A 17,603-nucleotide genomic window follows, 5' to 3' on the forward strand; every position below is an offset into this window, starting at 1 on the left:
CCACATCCCCCTGCCACCCCTCACCCACCCACACCAATGAACCACTCCACTTTACCTTGGACAGCGCCGGGGGCTGGAGGCAGCAGGAGAACCAAAGAGACACTCTGGCCGACACCAGAGCATCTCTTTTGGAGAACTGACTCCTTGGCACGGTCTGGGACCATGCCTTGCTCTGCTCTTCTGCAAAGCAGCTTTTTAGACCCTTGGATATTGTCACAGGGCACTTCAGTGCCCTGCTCCTACAAAGAAGTACAGGTGTCGGTTACTGGGGCAACTGCAGTTTGGTCAGCTGACTGGAAGGGGGCAGGGCCTGACCTGTATAAATGATCCAGGCTGAGCCCAGGGAGTCAGCTGCCTGCTAGTAGCTGAGGAAGAGGGAGCTCTGCTGGAGTAAGCAGAGCAGAGAAGCCTGATGGCCTGAGTAGCTTCTGCTTGATGATACCGGGTGGAGAAAACCCTGGTAGGGATATGAATGATGGTTAGCCAGTTGGCTTAGAATTTATGCTATAGCCCAGGAGCTGGAGTTTTCTGTTTGTAGTTTTATAAGACTGGAGGGCCGGGTGAGGCTATAAGGGGTTGGAGGAGGCCTCATAGGAACTCCACGGTAGTGTGAAGACCCAGCACCAGAGAGGGTGCAGCATTTTGGGGTGCATCGACCCTGGCCCCAGTGCGGGTGTGAGCGCGGAGAAAGGCCCCAGTGCGGGTGTGAGCGCGGAGAAAGGCCCCAGTGCGGGCGGCAGCCGCAGGAGAACCCAGGGAGCACCTGTGAGGGCGCAGGCAGGCGGTGAGATGAGCCAGAGAGTGTCCGTGAGGGTGTGGGCAATGGAGATGAGCCCAGGGACCTGTGAGGGCATGGGTGACTGTAGGACCCATGCGTAGCCCCTGAGGCTTTAGTGCACCGTGTCACCAAAGGCAGGGCATGGACTGGGATATCTCAGGGCACCATGCCAAAGGTAAAAAGGCAGCTGCCCTTTAATACTATCAACATCAAAGACATGGCGGGTGAGATAGTGAGGGTGCATAGAAACTATTTTGGCATGGTAGGGGGTGCTAGGGGAGTTCACGGCACCCCTAGGTCCCGCCCTGCCACAGATATCCAGGGGTCTAATTTTCTCCCTGTGTTGCAAACTTGCAGTGTGTGGAACACTTTTTTTTTTTTGTTCCCACACGTGCCTCTTGCCCTGCCTCAAAGGGGTTTGAGACAGGGCAAGTGGCACATGCACACTCGTCTGGACGTGCCCATTCAAAACTTATTTCTCCACAGAATAGCACCTTATCTAGGCAAACCATACAAGGATGAATGTAAAATGTGTCCCTGTATTAAACTACACCCTACAGGAGAACAGGCCTACTTTAAATAGTAACTCATTTGTTTATAAAGGCAAATTCGGATATATTTTTCTAATGGGAAGGTCCAATAGTATTTAATAGGGGTAAAACTCTGTTGATTTAATACATCCTACAGAAGCTATATGAGTATCTGCAGAATCTTCTCAATAATATAGAATTTCACAGAGACAGATTTCTTTATTTTCTCTATTATGTTTTTTCAAACCATCTAGAAACCTACAAAAATTACCATTGTCTCGCATTCTTTCAGACTTATAGTTTTATAGATGGTAGGGTCGGAAGGGACCTGAGCAGATCCTCAAGTCCAACCCCCTGCCATGGCAGGAAAAAGTACTGGAGTCAAACGACCCCACCAAGGTGTTCATATAGCCTCCTCTTAAAGACCCCCAAGGTTAGGAGCCTGCACCACTTCACTTGGAAGTTGGTTCCAGATCCTAGCCGCCCTGACAGTGAAGTAGCGCCTCCCGATGTCTAGTCTGAATCTACCCTCTGCCAGCTTGTGACCGTTATTTCTAGTCACTCCTGGTAGTGCTTGGGGAAACAGGGACTCCCCCAGTGCCTACTTGTCCCCTCTGACTAGTTTGTAACAGGCCACTAGATCCCCCCTCAGCCTTCTCTTTTGGAGGCTGAACAGGTTCAGGTCCCATAGCCTCTCCTCATAGGGCCTGCCCTGCTGCCCCCTGATCAGGCGAGTGGCCCTCCTCTGGACCCTCTCCATGTTGTCCACATCCCTCCCTCATACTTAAGGGAATTATAACGGTGCCTAAAGGTGCCAATCAAGATCAGGCCTCATTGTGACAGGGATTGTGCCCTCAGGAGTTTCCCCCTCTGAAAATCCTGATTCTGCAGAGACTTATATTTAACATTAGAGGTGTGAGAACTCCCAGTAAAGTTATTGGGACTTCTAACATGGGAACATAAACTTTTGGCTAAATCATTATAGAAGGGGGGGAGCTAAATGAACAAGAGAGACAATGGGTGGGAGAAAGGAAGTATTTTTAGCCCCATTTTACAGGAGAGGAACAGTGTGAGGAGAGTAAAATCATGGCCATGCAACTGACTATATACAAAAGGACCTTAGTACAGTAAAAGCTCCATTAACCGGCACCTTATGAGCCAGCATGCTCTATTAACTGGCGTGCCAACTTGTAAGGTAAAGTGAAATCAGAAGTGCCCACTGTGGCACTTCCAGTTTCTCCGAGCCCCCATGGCCCGGGGCAAAGCAGCCTGGGCTGCCAAACCCCCACAGCCCGGGGCATGGCAGGCTGCACAAGGCCTGGCTCCCCGTCCTGCAGGGCCCATGGGAGGGTCAGTGACACCCTGGATGCAGCAGTACTGGCAGCCCAAACAGGCAAGGATGCCTGTTCGGGTCGCTCAGTTAACCGGCATATTTTGTTCTCTGGCATCCCCCATTCCCAGGGCATGCCAGATAACAGAGCTTTTACTGTACTCAGGTGCAGTTGCTTATGAGATCGCCTGTAAAGTCATAACCTGGAGTACAGCTGCATTACAGTTGCACAGGATTGTAGTATAGCCTTTTTTGCACTATTCTGCAGATCATAGCAGGCCAGCTATCACTCAGAGGATAAAGAAACAAACACTGCTCCAGTTCTCTGCCCCTGGGGCACAAGCTACTGAAGTTATTTATTTCCCCTAGTGTATCACAGAATCAAAGAAAAGTAAAGCTAAAAGAGACCTCCAGAGATCATCTAGTCCACCCCCTGCCTGAGGCAAAATCATCCCTATCCAAACTTTACTATACAAATCCATAGTGTAACCTATTAACAAGTCTAGACAGTAGGCCTGTGCGAAGCAGCTAGTATTCGCCTAGGATTAGGATTTGTCTGATTCAGGAGACAGTGATTCGATTCAGTGATCCAAATCACTATCCTGAATTGATTCGGTCAAATCTGATTCAGAGATTCAGCTGCTGCCAAATCTCTGAATCAGCCAGGCCAGGCCCATCCCCACCAGCCCGGCAATGGCTGGCCCACCCCAGCTCCCAGCAATTTGGGAAAAGAAGTCCCAGGTGCTGCTAGGCAGCAGGTGCTACTAGGCAGGGGGGGTGATTCCCTGGTCCCCCCACATTGCATGGGGGGATCTTCACGAGCCCCCAGACCCCCCCTTGCTCCCCCAGCTCTCCCACAGGTGCCCCGCCCGGGCCAGCTCCGGCCCTTTAAGAAAAAAAAAGAACAAGAAAAGCCCCGCGCTCACCTTTCCTGCTGGCAAGGGGTGATCCCCACTGCCCCCCACTGCCCTGCAGCCACATGGGGGGGCTCTGCATAAGCCCCCAAAGCCCCTCGGCTGCTGCAGGTCAGTGTGTCCCTGGGCTTTTCTCCGTGTTTTTTTTTTCCTTAAATGGCCAGAGCTGGCCTGGGTGGGGCACCTGTGGAGTGGCTGGGGAAGAGAGAAGGTGGGGTCAGGGGGCTTGTGCAGAGCCCCCCATGCAGCATGGGGCCGTGGAGGGCAGCAGGGATTGCCTCCCACCCGGCAGCACCCAATGAGTACTGGGGCATTTCTTTAAAGCACCAGGAGTTGGGGTGTGCGGGGCAGCCATGGGGGGGCTGGGAGAGCAGTCGGAGGGGCTGGCAGGGGTCTCCCCATGGTCCCCTCCCCCACCCCCCTCTCTCCTACCCCTAGTACTTACCAGCTCAGGGTTCAGGGACTGTTTGAATCATCAAAGCTCTCCGAATCTTTTCTGAAGATTTGGAGAGCTTCGAATCAATTCAGACCTTTAAATTGGTCCCGATTCAATTCAGATTAGGAGATTCGGCCACTGAATAGGGCCAAGTCTCCTCTGAATTGAATCGCCACCCAAAGTTTCGCACGGCCCTACTGGACAGTCAACCCTGACAACTACAAGGTGTAACATCCTAATCTGCCACGGGTAAAGTGGGGGGACAACAGTGGTCAATGTCCTGCTGCTGCAAAAGTTAAAATATGCTTAAGAGATCCAAGCTCCCCTGCTACTGAGGAAAGTAAAAGCCCGCACAGCCTGTACCATCTAACCATGGGATAAATTCCTTCCTGACGCCAAATATGGCAATTGGTCTGACCCTGAGTGGGAATCTCCTCTGAGTTTAAATGCCAGCAGAAGTGTTAATATACCCCAGTCAAACTCCCCAGCCTTGGCTGCAGCCAACAACCAACACATCTGAGGAAGGCAAACCCCTCCCCACACCCAACACACGTAGCAGCAGAGGCAGGGAAATCCTTTTTGGCCCCATGTGGCCACCAACAAAGCCCAGAAGCCTGGGAGATAGGTATAGATGATCCCTGCCCAATGCCTATCCAATCTCTTCTTGAACATCTCCCATGATGGAGATCTAACAATTTCCACAGGGAAATCAATTCCATTGACTCGCTGTTCTAACCATGAAAAAGTTTTTCCTGATTCTTTTTTTTTTTTTTTCCCGCAAGCTCTTTTCCTTCAACCTCTTCTCATATGACTTACCTTGCAATCCCTTTATCATTTTTGTCACCCACCTCTGCACACTTTCTAACTTTTCCATGTCCTATTTGAAATGTGGAGCCCAAAACTGTGCACAATACTCTAGATGAGGCCTAGCCAGTGCGAAGTAGAGGCACTGTCACCTCCTGTTCCTTGCACCTAACGCTTCTATTGATGCATCCCAAAACCATATTTTGCTTTTGTGCAGCTACATCACACTACAGCAGGGACTGACAAAGTCCAGCCTGTGGGCTGGATCAAGCCCACAGCAGATTCCATTTCCCAGAAACCCCTGCCTGTGTTGCTGCAGCTGGTTTCCATAGAGATCCCAGTAGCGGCAGGGCCATGACAGTGCAGGGCCAGGGTTTCCATGGAGACCAGCCCCAGCAGCACTAGCAGGGCATGCAGCTGGGCAAGGAGCTACTTTGGGGCCAGGGCTGGGATCTTGCCGCAGTGACAGCATGGTCCAGAGCCAGGGTCAAGCTGCAATCCATTGCCCGCATGCCCCATGTCTGGAAAGGGGGTGCCTAGGGAGTATGGGCAGCGGATTGCAGCTCAGCCCCAGCTCCAGACCACATGTCACCACTGCAAGATCCCAGCCCTAGCCTCAGAGCAGCTCCCCACCCAGCCACCTGTCCTGCCACCGCAGCTGGAGCCGGTCTCCATGGAAACCTGGCCCTGCACTGTCAGGGCACTGCTGCTCCTGTGGTCTCCATGGAAACAGGCTGCAGTGATGCAAGCAGGGGCTACTGGGAAATGGAGTCCAGCCGCCGGCCAGATCCATCATTTTGCCAATCCCTGTGCTACAGGCTCATATTGAGTCTGTTATTTACCAAAACTCCCAGATCCTTCTCCATAGTGCTGCCATCCAGCCAGGTGTCACCCATTTTGTATTTGGCTTTTTTTTATTATTCTTCCCAAGGTGTAACACCTTACATTTGTCAACACTGAACTTAATCCTGTTAGTTCCAACCCAGCTTTCCAGCTTGCCGAGCTCCTTCTGAATTGGCCTCCTACCCTCTAATGTGTTCACAAACCTTCCCAGTCATGTCGTCTGCAGATTTACTCCAGAAGCAAGCTCTTCCAGCATCCAAATCATTAACAAACACATTGAACAGTCCTGGGCCCAGGATAGACCCTTGTGGTACTCTACTTGAAACTTCCTGTCGTTCTGACATGGATCCATTTATAATTACTCTGTTTGCAGCTATTGAGCCGATTGCCTATCCACCTTATAATAGTTTTATTTTTGCCCATATTTATTCAATTTATGAGATGGTCAAGTTAAGTGAAATTAAATTTAACTAAAGGCTTTGGGGGTCCCTCAAGACTTTCACAGGAACTTTATTATACTGTATATACCTTGCACTCCCACCACATTATTGGAGAAGTTTATTCTTTCATTTTTCTTAACATCTTTACATCTATGCTGTTTTCAAAGGGAGGATTGGGTGTTCTGAAAAACAACTGTTTTAGATGTATGTAGCTAAAGCTACACAACGAAACATACCTTTTCCTAATCACAATAGAATTATAATTCATAACAGTGGGATTGTTTGACAAGGAACGGGGAACCAATAACCCCTATGTGTAATCTAGATAAATTGCCTACCTGGTTAATACAGTTGTAACAGCTGCTGCTGGATTTGCAGCAGGGCTCAGGATCCCTACAAAGGCAGAGGGGGGAAGTTTGCAGAAAGTTGTTGCTTGCAAGAGCATATGCATGTTTTTGACTGGCTCCCAAGGCAGAAGAGGGGAGAAAACTCATCACCTGGGACTCGGCCAGGCTCAGAGAAAGGAAGGAGGCCTGGGACCACAGAGCTCATGGAGTAGCCACCCTGCAGCCTGTCTGTGAAATGAACCTGCTCTTAGAGACAGGGAGAAGATAACCTGGTATCCTTTTTCCCCTCTATGAGACAGAGGGAGCTGTGTGGAGTAAAAAGGGTGATAAGGTAGACTTACCTAGGAGGGCAGGATGTTGATCTGGGAAGGCTCTGGGGACAGTTAGTTGAGAAACAGCCTGGGGCCAGGTGGGTGGTAAACCCAGGGTTGTTTCAATTATCAGGACAAGGGGCCGTGTCTGGGAATTGGAGAAAGGTGCTTTTGGGGAAAGGGGACAGTGTGTGTTTCTTTGCAGATAACACAGACAGCTGGAGCAGAGGAGAGCGTCTCTTCCCCATGCAGGCTCCAGCAGAGAGCAGGACTTTCTGAAGCAGCAGCACCAGCCACGGTTATTGTGCTGCCAGTGTGAACGAGAGCTAATGTTTGTGTTAAACCTGTGTGCTCCTGCTGAAATTCAGTGGAGTCTCAAGGTTTAAGCTGGGGAGTTGTACTGAGGGTGTCTTTGATTCAATTTTTATAGAGTGTTTTAGTTCATTGATACCTGCCTTTGGCAATTAGATTATTGATATCCTGTTCTGCTATTAACCTCATTCATATGTTGACTGTTTTGTAAATAATAAACTGTGTAAATAGTTAGATTGTATGTACTCAAGTGTGTGAAGAAACCACAAGATAGCACTCCACCAAGAGCCTTAGGAGCTGGGAGGTTGAATGATGCTATTTGACACCCCAGGACCCTGAATCCAGACATGGCTGCGGGTAGCACAGTGGCTAGGGTTACACAGTTAAAACCATAATTATGTTCGTTGTATATCCACTATGAACCACTAGGTGGCAATAACGTAACTCGGTTTCAAAGGAGAGAGGTAGCGGTCTTAAGTCTTAAATTAGGCAGAGAGTGGAGCAAGTTGGTGTATAACCGTGGTTATCAATCAGGGTGCCATGGCATCCCAGGGTGCTTTGAGATCCTTTCAAGGGTGTTGTGGGGTGCAACACAATGTTAGCACTGTTAGGTGTGCAAACATGTTTTACAAGATAAATCCAGAGATTTCAAATGGGAATCCATACTGTTAAAACTATTCTGACCTGCTGTGGGTTTCCTGAGCTCTATGCAACAGAAGAATTGCTCTATTATTTTTCTTCAGTCAAATAAAAGAGTAGTTTTCTAAGAGCTGGAATTTTCCAGAGGGTGCTTCAAATCTATCAAGAGGTACCTCAAGTCTAAAAAAGGTTTGAGAACCATTAGTCTGTAACGGGGGTGGGCAAAATATGGTCCACGGACTATACCAAGTCTACCAAGTGATTTTATCTGGCCTGCAGGGAGGCCCTACGCCCTTCCCAGCCCAGAAGTGGGGGGGCAGCCTGGGCCGTGGTCCATGTAGCCAGTCCCACAGCCCCCAAACGCACAGCCAGACTAGGGTGGCACAGCAACCCAGAAGCCACAGCAGCAGCTCTTTCTGGCTATCGCTGCCAGTGTCACCGCTGCCACTGGACCTGACCCCACGGTGCAGGCAACCTGGCCCATCTGCCCCACGCCCACCACTGGGATGCCAGATGGAGCAGGTGGGTGGGGTCTCCATGGAGACCCGCCCAGGACCTCTGTGGGCAGGGTGTGCTAAGCTGGGTAGATGAGATGGGGGTCATGGGCGGGTGGAGAGGGGTGTCTAGGACCAGGATAGGTAGACAGGGCTGGGGTCAGAGCTGGGATTGTGGAGTCAGGGCCTGGGACAGACCCATGATCCACTCCCTGCATGTCCCTGAGACAGGCCCACGCCGGGTCTATAAGTGCCACCCTATCTTGCCTTATGTTTCAAAAGTACAGATGCTCTTCTCCAAACTACAATAAATACCCCTGAATTTTTATGTAATTTATAAAGGTGAAACCCTTAACTGAACCTTCTCACTCACCTTGTAATCCACATGAATTTTCCCATCTTCCAAAATCATATTGGGTCATATTCAACCTGGGGGGAGGTGGGTAGCGGAGTCCCCCAGGGCTTGGTCCTGGGGCCTGCGCTGTTCAATTTCTTCATCAGCGATCTGGATGATGGGGTGGAAAGTAACCTGTTTAAATTCGCTGATGACACCAAAATCTGGGGGGAGGTGAGCACGCTAGCAGGGAGGGGGAGATTGCAGAGGGATCTGGATAGGTTACAGGGGTGGGCTAACAGGAACAGGATGCGTTTCAATACGGACAAGTGCAGGGTGCTGCACTTGGGCAGTAGGAACCAGCAGCACACTTACACAATGGGGAACTCCCTACTCGAGAGCACGGAGGCAGAAAGAGATCTTGGAGTCATTATTGACTCCAAGATGAACATGGGCCGACAATGCGAGGTCATGGTTGGCAGGGCTAACCGGACCTTGTCGTGCATCCACAGGTGCATCTCGAGTAGAGCCAAGGAGGTGATCCTCCCCCTCTACGCGACGCTGGTCAGGCCACAGCTGGAGTATTGTGTCCAGTTCTGTGCGCCCCATTTCAAGAGGGATGTGGACAACATGGAGAGGGTCCAGAGGAGGGCCACCCGCATGATCCGGGGACAACAGGGCAGACCCTACAGTGAGAGACTGCGGGACCTGAACCTATTCAGCCTCCACAAGAGAAGGCTGAGGGGGGACCTGGTGACCGTCTATAGACTCACTAGGGGGGACCAGAAGGGTTTGGGGGAGACGCTGTTTCCCCTAGCGCCCGCTGGCATAACAAGGAGTAATGGGCACAAGCTGATGGAGAGGAGGTATAGATTGGACATCCGCAAAAACTACTTCACAGTTAGGGCGGCTAGGAGCTGGAACCAACTTCCAAGGGAAGTGGTGCTGGCCCCTACCCTGGGGGTCTTTAAGAAGAGGCTGGATGCCTACCTGGCTGGACTCGTTTGAGTCCCGTTTCTCTTTTTGGGGTTTTTTGTTGTTCTCCCGCCCTGGCGGGGGGTCGGGCTAGAAGATCTACTAGGTCCCTTCCGACCCTTAATCTATGAATCTATGAATCTATATAACTGTGACTTGCATGGTCCTCAATTTTGTGTTAGTGGGGAGGTTCTCGAACAGTATTCTGTGGATCACTGGTGGGTCTGTGGTCAGCTGGGTAGACAATCTGTGGACCCTGCTCTGTTTCCTGAAACTAAAACCAGTTAACAATAATTAAAGCCTTTTCTGATATTACTTTTCCAATAAGGCAATTGGGGTAGCTGCCAAAAGGATGCCAAAAAGATTATACAGCCATGATCTACAGTTGCACAAGAAAGATCTGTCCATCAGGCAATCTCTGCATCAACTTTTTTTTTGTTCCAGTTCCATGGAATAGTTTGAAAATCCCATGCTAACAGATCTTCAAAAAGAATTTTAAGGAAGAAAAATAGAACTCAATAAAAATTTAATACAGCATTCCTCCTGGGATGCTGTATTTCCAAAGAAGATTTGGAACCAAAATTAGATGCTTAAATTGCATTTGTTTTCTAGGAAATATTGAAAAAGTAAGCATTGTGACCTTAATATGTGCTGCTTCAAGGACATTAAACTATTTCCTCCTTGCTTGCCAACATTGTACAATAATAGTAATATGCACTCCACATATAATGATGATGACTTTATTAACTAATTCTCAATTTGAGCTAAAAATATAAACAAATTTTGAGTTAACAGATTTTTTTATAATTGAAAATGTTTAATTTCAGCCAAAAAAAATTTCAGTATGGATCTTTAATTAAATTTTCCTCCAAACATTTACTCATTTTTACTAGATTTTTTTGCTAGATTTGTGGATATACCCACCTGCTATGTAGACATGTATTTCATCATGTCCATTAAAAGTAACAGAAGTAAAGGGAGGAAAAACTGACATAAAATGAATGGTAGCGCCACCAGAGATAAAGCAATACAGACAGATAAAGGCAAAGATATCAAGACTTGAAAATGGGAAAAGAAAATAAATATTCCAGGAAAAAACATACCCACAAGAAGAAAAAGAGGCATGACCAAGGGGGAAAGAAAAGGAAAAAGAAATTGGGAAGAAATATTGTGTAGCAGCTAAATCATGGGATGTCAAGTCAAGTGATATGAGTGCTATTCTCAGCCTTTGGTTTTTACGACCTTGAGCAAAAGTCTCCTAAAACTTCTCCGTGCCTACCTCCATTGCAGTGACACTCCATTACAGTGTCAGAAGATGCCATTACAAAATTGTTGATTCTGGTACAGTTAAAACATTTCTTCTTTGCTGTTTTGACAGAGCTAAAAGCACAGCTGGGTTCCATCATTATTGCAAGAGAGAACTATGTTCAACTGTGATACAGTGTGAAAGATCAGAGCTAGGTCACCTGACACAGACTCATTTTGGAGGATGGCTTGCTAATTAATTTCTCCTTTGAAAATGACAGTGATAAAACATACTTCATTCATGATTGCTGTCAAAATGATCTGAAATCCATGGATGGAAGGCACTATCTACAGGCAGTGATATTGTTAAGCTATCTGAAGATGAAAAGGAAAATGTCCAGAGCTACTGCACTGGTAAATATTTCATGTGTGTTTAAAAGTGACACTATCAAAATAGGAAAAGTTGGGGATTTTTTGTTTCCTTTTTTGTTTTAACACACAACAGTTCTAAATTAAATTATTTTTAAAAATGAAGAAGCACCTCTAGGCTACCTAATGGGGTTTTTTTAACTAAAATTTTTCGTGTTCCAAGCCAAAGCAACCAAATCAATTCCAAATCTGTGAGTCATTCAAGAACCATATGTGGCCCTACTACCGGCAAGCATCCTCCACCCCCACCTGGGGCTTCAGATGTTTCCAAATCATTTGGCAGACATCCTACATGCAGGCCCAAGTCCAGAGACTTGAGGCTCAGATGCCACCCAGTTTTGCTCGCCCTCAGCTGTACAGCTGCAGGAGCAATCTAAGGAGGAGTCTCCAAAAATAATTTCTCAAGTTAGTGATGGGCAATGCTGTACTCCCTTGTACATGCAGCTTCCCTGACCTGGCTCTGGCTCCAGGAACAGCCCATAAATAGTGATGGTGTACGGTGGAGGAGCAGTCAGAGGTTCACCACAGTGGGGCAAGGAGTGGGGGGCGGGAAAGACTGTCTCCTTCTTTCTCTGCTACCATATATGTGGGTTCTCTGTGACAAAAAGGGGGTGACACCTTCCCATCCCCACAGCAGTGACTGCTCCTTCACCATACACTGACACCACTTACCTGCTCCCACCATTTTCAAAGCAGGAAAGGTACAGGCTCTGGGGGGAGGAAAGAAAGAGGGTGAGGCTCCCTTCAAGCTGCATTCTGGCATCACCTCCCCTTCAGCAGTGCCTAGGACTTGTGCCCCATTTGCCCATCCATCATTGCACTACTACTTTCAGTCTAAAGCGTAAGTCTTTCCCATCTAAGTTAAAAAATAATTTCTATTAGTGAATGAAGCATAAACTTTACAAAAGAGCTATAAGATCTCATGTAGTCCAGCCTCTGGGAGAGATGGAAGATGATTCCTTGTCTTATGTTCTATTGCTTTGCCCAGTGGACCAGTGATTTTAAAATCCACTACTTTCCTACACAGACTAATATAGTTCATAGCTTACAAAATGTCCCAGATATTCATCTTAAATACCCTAAGCAATTTCCTATGCCTTTTCTTATTTTATACGCATTTCATATACATAGCAACTGTTATCATAATTCCCCTCTATTGATTAGTTATCATTTGACCAAATTTTAATCATTAGCTTCCTTAAAAGTGAATAATTTCAGCACCTTAATAAATTGCGCTGGCAGAGATTCTCAGACTGAGTCCAGATATTCATTGTTTCAATGGTTGTAGCTTCTGCCAGAAAGCAACAAATAAGAACTGCTGCTGACTGCCTCAGCAAGAGCATGTTTCTGTCAGGGTGATGTCACTTAGCCTTTCTCCAAGCAAGGAGTATCCACAAGGCAGTGGGGGCTAGGGTTTTGAGGTGCCTTGTACTCACCTTACTCTGGAGGTTGCAACATTGTGGTATTTTATAGGCACTACCCTACCACCAGTAGCTGCACCACATTGCCACTAGGCCCTCCAATTGGATGCAGTATAGGGACATGCTCCAACACTGATGTACATGTTTACATGAACAGTAAAAAGGTATTTTTATACAGTCAGCAATAATTTATTTTGTTCCTTTGCTTCATTTTTGTACTTCCTCTGGCCCAGCGGCAGTGTCCTCCCACATAAACTTCAGCACTGACTCAATAGGACAACTCCTGGGGGAGAAAGTAGAGTAGTAGAGTTAATTTAGCTCATGGTCTTGAATATCAATTTTTTTGTCAGTTTTACTTCAAATACACTGGCCTTACTCTATAAACGTGCAACATCTAGATCTTCCTATGAGAGCCCTGTGAATTTTGCACACAGAAAGCTCAGACCCCGAACATGTTTAAGTTTCACTTGCTTGCTTAAATTGCTCGTGATACCCTCTTTGCCCCACTGCTAAGTTCTCCTGTCATGTGGTATATGTATTAAAGCCCCAGATATTGTCATCATATAAGCTACCCTTAGTTTTGTTTAAGAAAAAAATAAATTCTCTCCTCAGCGTGAAGAAAAGCTTGATAACATGCATGCTAAGGTCCCCTCTAAAAATAAGCCAAGGAAAAAGGGCTGTGAATGAACTATTTGAAAAACTACTACTAATTTTTAAGCCAGTCCCACAGTTTTTGGGGGGGTGACTCATATTTTGGGAAGCTGATCATCCTTTTGGAGACACAAAAACCCCAGGCACGTTTCCAACATCTGGTGTAGCCTCAAGAAAAACATATTTTTTATGCCTGAGAGAGGCTGAGGGAGGAAAGTGGGTCCAATCACTGCTCTCTCTGCCACTGCTTCCAGTTGGCAGGAGTCTCTTTTCCCTCAGCCCCATCCAAACTACTTCCACAGGCCCCGGGACTAGCTCCTGCAGGGGAGCAGGTTTTTGGTTGTAGCTCTGTCGGTCTAAGGATGTAGGCAAGCAAGCTTCTTTGGGTAGATGTGATGTCTTTTATTGGACCGGAGCACGTGGCCCCAAGCAGGTGACAGCTGTTTGCCGCGCAAAAGACCTGAAGGGCTGGATGCGGCCGCAGGAGCTTCAACAAGCCCGGAGCACGCAGCTTAACACGTGCAAATGAGGGGGGGGGGGCTTTTTTAAGGGGAGAAAGACATGACCGAAGCGCTTTTAAACGTGCAGGCTGCCGGTGGCGCGGGGGGGAAGAAGTCCTGGTATCCGTTCCGATCCCTACACAGCGCAGCTCACAGCCGCGCATCGCCTACTACCCCTCCCCAGCTCGGGGGGGCGGGGTTGGACTGGCGCGCGTGCGCAGGCCGAGCGGGGCCCCTCGCGGCGCCAGGCAGCAGGCGCTGGAGGCGGCGCTGACGTCATCGAAAGGGGCAAGGCCGTGCAGGGCACTCTGGTGGGAAAGGAGGCTGGATGCGTGCGCACACGGGGGAGGTGGCGACGTCATGGCTCGGTTCGCGCTGACCCTCGTCCGGCAGTGAGTGCGGGCGGGTGGCGGTGACGGTGGCGGCACCCTTCCCCCCTACATTCTCGCCCCACCCCCTCCCTCGCGCTTCCCTCTGTCGACCCCCCACCCTCGGCCCGGGTCTGGAGCTTCCCCTGGCCCCGCCCCCTGTGCCGCCTCGAGGGGAAATAGGGGGCGGGGCGGGGCGGGGGGCGGCGTGACGGGGCCGCTGTGTTGCCCTTTGTGCCAAGTTGAAGCGAGGTGACGGGAGGTGGCGCTGAGGGCTCTCTGACAAGTACCCGGCCGTTAGCGCATGTGTGCGAGCATTTCAGCCCTTGTATGATCAATAACAGCACTGAACACGGATAAGAGAAATGCGAAACTCTTAAAACCCTCGGTTCGGAGGTGATACCTTTTATTAGACCAACTGAAAACCGGCAGCTCATTGATGCAGCATCAGCCTGAATGGGTTTGGGGTTTTTTAAATTAATATATTTTGTGTTCCAGAACTAAACAGCCAAGTTGGATCAGTTGAGCAGGACTTAATGGGCCCCAAAACTGTACGGATTGAGCATGCAGAGCTTGGTCTTTTTAAACCCGGCGTGTGGTGCTACAGCCGGCCAGCGAGCGTCCTCCATCCCAGCCTCCCACCTGGGCCTGCAAGTGCTCCCAGATCCATTGGCAAGCACTCCACATGCAGACCCAAGTTAGGAGGTCTTGGGATTCGGATGCCCTAAGACAGTGTTTCTTGACCTGTAGGTCACAAGAATCTGTGAAAGGGTTGCGAACAAACTTGAAACATGGACTTTCCCTTAAAGGAAAAGAAGTAGGAAACTGTGGCTTGCAGCCCTCCATGCCCATACATCCAGCCCCTGCCCCACACTGGGGGCCTGGTGGTGGGGGGCACTGGGTGGGGACTGTCCATTGATGTTCACAAATTGGTCTGGGTACAAAAAAGGTTGAGAACTGCTGCCCTAAGATACTACAGACAAGCATCCTCCATCATCTGGGATTTCAGATGCTTCCTATGCTCAATCTTAGCCCATAAGAGGCCTGTCAGTACTTTTTTGTGACTGCTTGCCTCGGAATAAAGAAATGCTTCAACTTGACCCCGTTCTCACTCACTAGAGACCTACAGTGAGCAATATAAGTAAATAAGACTACTTATTTGTATAGTTAGTGTATATTTTTCAATGTACAAATAGTTTTTCAGGAAATACAATAACTTTGACCTTCCAATACGATAATTTCATATTGAAGACCTGACAGTGCTGCCTTGTGGCTCCGTCTTCAGCCCAGGCCCCATGGGCATGGCTCAGAGCCCAAAAAGAAACCGGCCGGTACTTCGGGGAGCTCTGGGCTCCCTGCTCTGGGGCAGGTTTCTTAAAGAAGTCTCCAGAATGAAATTAAATGTTTAAATTAAAAAATGTCAAATTAAATAAAAAATAATTTAAATTTTTTAAATTAAAACAAAAATAAATGAATGAAGCCCAGGGTGGTGTGATGAGCTGCGCTGATCAGACCCCATGGATCTCATGATTCTGGCATTGCAACGTGCAGCAGGAGCTCACAGGCGTTCATTGGAGCCCTTAAAGAAGTCTTCAGAATCAAATTAAATGTTTAAATTAAAAAAATGTCAAATTAAATTATACAATTATTTATTTATTTTTAAATTAACGAAACCCAGGGTGACACAATGAGCTGTGCCTGTCAGACCCCACAGATATCACCATTCTGGCCTTGCCACATCCAGCCGGAGCCCACAGGCTTTTGTGGGAGCCCCCAGCATCTGGTGCTCCAAAGGGCTAGAAGCCCTTGGATGTGAAGGGAATTTGTCTCCTTGCCAGGCTAGAAGCAGCTGGGGCCCAGGGGAGGAGTCATGCTCGTCTCCTCAGAGGTGCAGAACTTCTCATCCTCTGTCCTGCCAGCCTGGGAGGCAGGGAAAAGGTTACTGAGTTACGTGCTTAAAACAGAATGAAGCATACAGTTGCCCAGAGCTTAGCATAGGTCTTGTTTTTTGTAACATGGCAGTGCACAGAGAGGAGTATGAAACCACATCAACACCTTTAGCTCATGCAGTTGGAGACCTCTATTTCTTAGTTGGTTCTCCACTCACTCTCCCTTCCAAAACCCTAAAAAGAACTTACCTATGTTTGTATGCCACAGCTTTGCCCAGCTGATGGTGATGCTAATGCTAGCTGGAAGCCTGACTGTCTTGAGTCCGGAGCCTGTGGGCCCTGTCTGCTGTGCTCTGCTCAGTGTCCACCCCCTTGGTGCACTCATTTGGAAACTATGACCCTCATTCCCATCTCTGCTTTGTCTTTGAGTTGTTGCAAGAAATCAGTGATGTGCCCTTACAGGCCCCCATCACTGGGTGGGGAGGGGGAAGATATAGTTCTACTTGCTGGGCTTTGGCCCATCTTCTTTCCAGAATGGCACCAGAATGTATTCGGACTCACAAAATTATAAGGCCTGATTGCCTTGGGCAGCTACCGTAAAAGAGTATCTGTCTGTATCTTTCAGTAAATTTTCAGTTTTGCAAGAGAGTGTGCACTTGAAAGTATCATATAAGGTCTTCCCAGTAATCCAGGTTCATAAATCATTGTTGCAACTGTACACTTAACCCATAAAGTCAGCCTTAAAAGTAAAGAAAGTAGTATGTACTGAAAAAAAGAAGGGCAAGGCAGCAATGCAACCTTACACATAGCTGCATTTTGGCTCCTCCTTTGAGCAACTTCTAAAAGTTTGGGATCGCTTCCATGGAGTTCTTTCCTTTGCCAAATGCTTTGGGGAAATCAAATGAATATGCATGCATTCTAAAGACTTTTTCAGGTCTCACTGAAATTTTTTCTATTTTGTATTATAACACACTTAAATTTTAATATAATGCTGCTCTGGAAATGGCTGTATTCAGAAGTATCTACAGAACTTACAACATGCTACTCGAAGTAAAATATTGTGATATACAAAACTGACACGTGGTAGTTTTAAACAGCTTTGAGAGTATTTTAACTTAACTCTTGAAGAAAGCATAACACTATTTTTTTGTTTATACAATGTCTCTTGAAACAACTGAAGTAAACACTCTGGGAAACACTTGACCTGATACAAAAAAATTGGTTCCATGATATACTGCTTAATTAAATCTGACTAGGCATTTGAAGTTTTCTTTATCTTAATGGTTTACCAAAATATAGATGACAAATTATATCAGTAGGTTTTGTTATGTTGCTTGAAGTGCCCTGTTGCATGTGCAATTACTTAAGGCTATTTGTAGACTGTAAGCAGTTGGGCGTAAGGCCTTCTTCCTGCCAAAAGCACTCTTGACTTTGGCAGAGGTAGAGTGGTCATTTAGGAAAAGGATAGTACTGGGTAATATTAAAACAAGCATTTATATCAGAAACTGTCATAATGTATAGCCTTAGCTTTTATCTTTCAGTTACAGTGGATCTTGAAGACTTCTGAACACCATAAATAGCTTTTTTTTTTTTTTTTTTTTTGGGGGGGGGCG

The 17,603-nt window shown here is 47.6% G+C and overlaps 1 protein-coding gene across 1 annotated transcript in view; it reads left to right on the forward strand.

The window, feature by feature from the left end:
• Window positions 1–14,027: 14,027 nt before the first annotated feature.
• TIGAR (TP53 induced glycolysis regulatory phosphatase) overlaps window positions 14,028–17,603 on the forward strand; it is a 34,161-nt gene continuing 30,585 nt past the window's right edge. Inside the window, exon 1 of the mRNA XM_019516013.1 lies at window positions 14,028–14,125. Coding sequence (XP_019371558.1) covers window positions 14,094–14,125 — 32 coding nt within the window. The 5' untranslated portion in view covers window positions 14,028–14,093. The remainder of the gene's footprint in view (window positions 14,126–17,603) is intronic.

This window comes from Gavialis gangeticus, unplaced genomic scaffold, assembly GCF_001723915.1.
Source record: "Gavialis gangeticus isolate Ggan-Ray unplaced genomic scaffold, GavGan_comp1, whole genome shotgun sequence".
NCBI lineage: Eukaryota > Metazoa > Chordata > Crocodylia > Gavialidae > Gavialis > Gavialis gangeticus.